This window comes from Etheostoma spectabile, chromosome 8 (genome assembly GCF_008692095.1).
Source record: "Etheostoma spectabile isolate EspeVRDwgs_2016 chromosome 8, UIUC_Espe_1.0, whole genome shotgun sequence".
In the NCBI taxonomy this organism is placed as follows: domain Eukaryota; kingdom Metazoa; phylum Chordata; class Actinopteri; order Perciformes; family Percidae; genus Etheostoma; species Etheostoma spectabile.
The window spans coordinates 30,523,164-30,528,987 of NC_045740.1; the positions used below are offsets into that span (position 1 = coordinate 30,523,164).

The 5,824-nt window shown below is 38.0% G+C and overlaps 1 protein-coding gene across 1 annotated transcript in view; it reads left to right on the plus strand.

Moving 5' to 3' along the window:
• Nucleotides 1-871: 871 nt before the first annotated feature.
• Nucleotides 872-5,824, plus strand: part of LOC116693988 (leucine-rich repeat-containing G-protein coupled receptor 5) — a 13,984-nt gene continuing 9,031 nt past the window's right edge. Inside the window, exons 1-3 of the mRNA XM_032523379.1 lie at nt 872-888; nt 2,088-2,123; nt 4,318-4,533. Coding sequence (XP_032379270.1) covers nt 872-888; nt 2,088-2,123; nt 4,318-4,533 — 269 coding nt within the window. The remainder of the gene's footprint in view (nt 889-2,087; nt 2,124-4,317; nt 4,534-5,824) is intronic.

Genomic DNA, 5,824 nt, shown 5'->3' on the forward strand with positions numbered 1-5,824 from the left:
TAAAACATGTTAACTGTGTCCCTTTTAAATTAAAAAGAAAATACCCCAAATAGTGGAAATGTCTTTCATCTTTGATTTTGATTTTGGGTTGCTGGAAAAAAAACAACAACAATAGATGTCTAAAACCACCCGCAAAATGAGGCAATTTATTGTTTAATTTAAGAATTTTCCAAAGTAAACGTCGATCTGGGCTGTTTGAGTATTTTACAGAAATGTATCTGGCTGCACTTTAGTTTAGGGTGGACTGATTGGACCGCAGAGATGCACGTTGGGTGGTTTTGACGGCATGGCACTCTGATAAACTTCATAAAAATAAGAGAAAAAGACTTTTGTTCTCCTCTTAATGAGTCAATTATCTCGAGATAACGGCAATAAAAAAAAAAGAACTTCAGCACGGCTGTCCCTGGCTAACCTAAATAAAACTAAGTTTTCTTCAAGCTGGCTGTGTGACTGATGGGAACAAACTGTTGAAATTGGCCCAGTGCGAAGCGTGAACGCTGTGACTGGCAGACACACACCGGGCTGGCAGTGGAACCCGAAACTAAAGGGCTGTTTTGCCGCTGAAAGGCTTGGATATTATTAAGTGTCTGAAACATTATGGAAAGGATTGTTCTGTTTAACCAGAAACCGCTCTGAGGTCGCTAGCGCTAAACCCACCAGACTCCATTTAAAAAAACAATGCTTTTAGTGTGTATAGAGCAACATATTTCACATGTAAATTGGTAAACTATCTCTACTATAATCCTAATTACGACAGCTGATGCTCCCAACAGGACTCAAATCTTTCTCTTTATTAAAACACACCCCCCATTATGTGATGAGGAGAAAGGTTTTTTGAAGGTGTTGTTTCTGTGAAAGAACGAGTTTCAGGATGAAACCGAATCCAATGTGAGAAGCAGAAACAGAATAAATTGGCACGAAAAGTAATAATTCTGTAAAGTATTTAGTTCTAATGCCGGAGGGCTCATTAATCCCAAATGTTGTGTCTCCAAACACAACAACTTCTCACAATCTCACACAGTCTAGTTTTGATGAAATAACAATAAAAGTTTCAGGATGTAATTAAACCAAATCACGAAGCAGAAAACAGATTAATAATTAAAACGTTTTTATAGACAAATGTATTTTTGACCTAATGAAACAGAATTATTGTCTAATCTGAACTGCATGACATCGTGATATAATAATGGATTAGAAACTGGATATTATTGATTGTTACTACTATTTATCAGCATTTTATTATTTGTTATAGAACTTGTCCTCTCCAGATATAACACCACTAAACTGGTTTAATTAGTGTCTGTTAGAGCCAGTGAGGGTTTTACAGGAAACCCCCTGGAATTAGTAATATATTTGTATTCATATTAATATATTCATAGTTGTGTTTTGTGTCGTACACAGAGTCTGCAGACAATCATCTGAAGAGGTTCCGCCTGAAGCTTTCAGAACCCAAGAACCTGCTTCTCTGTGAGCACTCCCCATTGTTATCCAATTATCAAGAGACTGCACGTACACATTCATAGTTATGATCATAAACTAAACATGAGACCCCCCCCCCCCCCCCAATGTGAAACAAAACCTATATTTGTAGGGTGTGTTGTGTGTGTGTGTGTGTGTCATGTTGTAACAAGTTAACAAGTTGAGTTTCAGGTGGAAGACTGAAGTTTTTGCAGTTAAATTTAAGTTGATTTTTTTGATTGCTATATACGTATAATGGGTGTGTGTGTGGTGTGTGTGTGGTGTCTGTTTGTGGTGGGTAGGATCTGATCTCCCTCCAGACATTTCTAACTAACCGACATTAACTCTGTGTTGTAGAAGGGCCAATTTCACACACACACACACACACACCACACACACACACACACACACACCACACACAGGTGGTGGTGGGTGTGGGCCCGGGCCAGCTGCCTGTCTGTGGTTGTGCCAGGAGGCTTTTGCAGACTGTCACACCAGAATTACTCCCATGCAGTGGAAGAATGTGTGGACCCCTGGTCGCCAGAGACCTCGGTCTCACTCACGTCTGTTGAGTCAGATGAGCAGAACAGCAACAACCTGTTCACTGTTACATGATTTGTGTTGAAAAGGTCAAGACATATAAGGAAATCCAGCTCGAGAAGCAGGTGAAAATATGCGACAGTTTTGTATGAAGTACTTGAAGCAAAGTCAAGAAAATGACTTTGGTAGAGTTAACGTCTCCTTTTAGGTATCACTTGAGTGTTTCTTAACTTATCTGATATTTGCTGTACAAAGTATCAAAAGTAATTTTCTTATATTAAAAGTGCTAATTATCACTAGAAGTAAAAGTAAAAGCTTGTATGAAATCCATTGAGGGTTAGCAAACCTTCTTAAACATAATATTATTAACATAAGTCTGACATCAACAAAAACAGACACAGAAACTTCATTTTTTGATGTCAATACAACAAGATTCTTGGAAAAACGAGTAACAAATACACTGAGGGGCAAATTTAGTGGAGTAAAACTAAAAATTTTCAGAAATATAATAAGTAAAACCCGTGAAAATTCTACTAAGTACAATAGACCACTCTATAATTACAGATAGAGAGGTCTAGACCGTTCTATAATTTACAGATAGAGCAGGTCTAGACCGTTCTATAATTTACAGATAGAGCAGGTCTAGACCACTCTATAATCTACAGATAGAGCAGGTCTAGACACTCTATAATTTACAGATAGAGCAGGTCTAGACCACTCTATAAATTACAGATAGAGCAGGTCTAGACCCTCTATAATTTAAGATAGAGCAGGTCTAGCCACTTATAATTTACAGATAGAGCAGGTCTGACCACTCTATAATTTACAGATAGAGCAGGTCTAGAACCTCTATATTTACAGATAGAGCAGGTTAGACCGCTCTAATTTACAGATAGAGCAGGTCTAGACCACTCTATAATCTGCAGATAGAGCAGGTCTAGACCGCTCTATAATTACAGATAGAGCAGGTCTAGACCACTCTATAATTTACAGATAGAGCAGGTCTAGACCGCTCATAATTTACAGATAGAGCAGGTCTTGACCACTCTATAATCTACAGATAGAGCAGGTCTAGACCGCTCTATATTTACAGATAGAGCAGTTAGAACCGCTCTAAATCTACAGATAGAGCTGGTCTAGACGCTCTATAATTTACAGGTAGAGCAGGTCTAGACCGCTCTATAATTTACAGATAGAACAGGTCTAGATCGCTCTATAATTTACAGATAGAACAGGTCTGATCGCTATATATTACAGATAGAGCAGGTCTAGACCTCTCATAATTTACAGATAGAGCAGGTCTAGACCGCTCTATGATATACAGATAGAGCAGGTCTAGACCACTGTATAATTTACAGATAGAGCAGGTCTAGACCTCTCTTAATTTACAGATAAGAGCAGGTTAGACCACTCTATGATATACAGATAGAGCGGTCTAGACCACGTATAATTACAGATAGAGCAGGTCAGACCGCTCTATGATTTACAGATAGAGACGTTAGATCACTGTATAATTTACAGGTAGAGCAGGTCTAGACCACGTATAATTTACAGATAGAGCAAGTCTAGATCGCTCTATAATTACAGATAGAACAGGTCTAGACCGCTATAATTACAGATAGAACAGGTCTAGACCGCTCTAAATTTACGGAAGAGCAGGCTAGACCACTTATAATTTACAGATAGAGCAGTCTAGATCGCTCTATAATTACAGATAGAGCAGGTCTAGAACCGCTCTATAATTTACAGATAGAGCAGGTCTAGACCTGTATAATACAGATAGAGCAAGTCTAGATCGCTCTATAATTACAGATGAGAGAGGTCTAGACCGCTCTATAATTTACAGATAGAGCAGGTCTAGACCACTGTATAATTTACAGATAGAGCAGTCTAGACCGCTCATAATTACAGATAGAGCAGGTTAGACCACTCATAATCTACAGATAGAGCAGGTCTAGACCACTCTAAATTTACAGATAGAGCAGTCTAGACACTCGAAATATAATTTACAGATAGAGCAGGTCTAGACCGCTCAATAATTTACAGATAGAGCAGGTCAGTATAATTTATTGTTATGACGTGAAACTTTTTATGTTGCAAGGCAATAAGTAGTTCATTGTAATAGCAAGAACTTTCTTTGATTAGGTTATGTGTTGTCACAATGTGAAAACATCTTGCTATTACCATACATTTTGACGCAATAATGTGATTCTGATATGTTCTGCATGGCAGCAATATGCTTCCATACAAATGCAAATTAAAGAAGAAGACAACATCATAAGTAGTTTTAAATGGTCCGTCTCCTGACATCTTGTCCAGACGTCTGGACGCTAACTTGCTGTCCCGTCTGCCGGCCGCCTCCTTCAGAGGCCTGCGCTCTCTCCTCCACCTGCGGCTGGATGACAACGTCCTGACGGAGGTCCCCTTTCTGGCTCTCAGGGACCTGCCGGCGCTGCAGGCTCTGACTCTCGCCCTCAACGACATCCGCCACGTCCCCGACGGAGCGTTCAGCTCCCTGACACAGCTGCTGCTTCTGTGAGTCACTGCTCATATTTATAATATTATATTAGCATTTGTTACTCTCTTCTATTATTCTCACCTGCTCTGCCATCATATTTGTTTATTATCTGTCTTCCTGTTGACTATGAACTTGTTGTTGTCCAGCATCAAAATTTAAAAATTGTATTCAAAGTTTTGATCGATTGACTGATTAATTCATTGATTCATTGATTGAGCACTGTATTCATATTTGTCAAAATTGTAGATTTACCGCATCAATTTTCAAATGAATAACAAAAAGTATAAAGGGAAATGAGAAACAAGGGCACTTTAAAGTTGAAAGTTAAAAGAACTAAAATAGACAGAATATAATACAGAAATGTCACCACACTTTGACTGATTTCACCTAAACTGGATTTTAAGACTTAATATAATATGTCATAACTGTGTCCCTAACATTATTTGAGCTTCCTCATATGTTCTCTTTCTGCATATTGTTGTTAATTTACTGAATGTTAATTAAACAAGTGTTTATAACTTTTTTTATATTATTATTAATTAATTGAATGGCACATTCTTCAGAAAAACTAGCAAATGTTTATTAAAGTCCACTTTATTTTTTACTCTAACAACTTGAACATTTATTATTTGTTTCCATTTTAAATTAGACTGAACACATTCAATCATAAACGTTTAGTAACTTACATCTTTTACAGACTGAATCTTAAGAGTTTAATCCTCTGAGGATGAAAGACGCTGCGGCACATCCAATAATGTTCAATAATGTAAACTCCCATTCTAAGCGATTTCATTTCCGACATTTATTTACTATTTTAATAACATATATAACCTTAGACTTTGGTAATATCATTTCAAGCACCGAAACACTCACGTAAACACATTTAATTTTCATCATATGAAATGAAACAGCATTTGAAGAACTTGACACCAAATATCTATGAGCTTTTCTCCAAAACATCACATTAATTCCCATTAAATTCATATTCATTCGAATGGCTGTGTTGACGCTGTAAACAACATGAGGCTTTAGGGTGAAGGGTAGTTTCATGCTGGGAATCCTTTAATTGAGCCACCAGAGCAGTTCAAACGGCCTCGCCATGTGTGGTCACAGTTCCTACTGCACTCGCTCCGATCTCAGCCCCAAAACTAGAAAAGAGAAGCAAGAACGCACGTGTCAAACTCGAGGCCTGTGGGCCAAATCCGGCCCCTCGCAAACTTTGATCTGGCCCGCATATCAACTGAGGTTCACAATAAATTAGATTAGATTAGATTAGATTCAACTTTATTGTCATTACACAGGTACAGG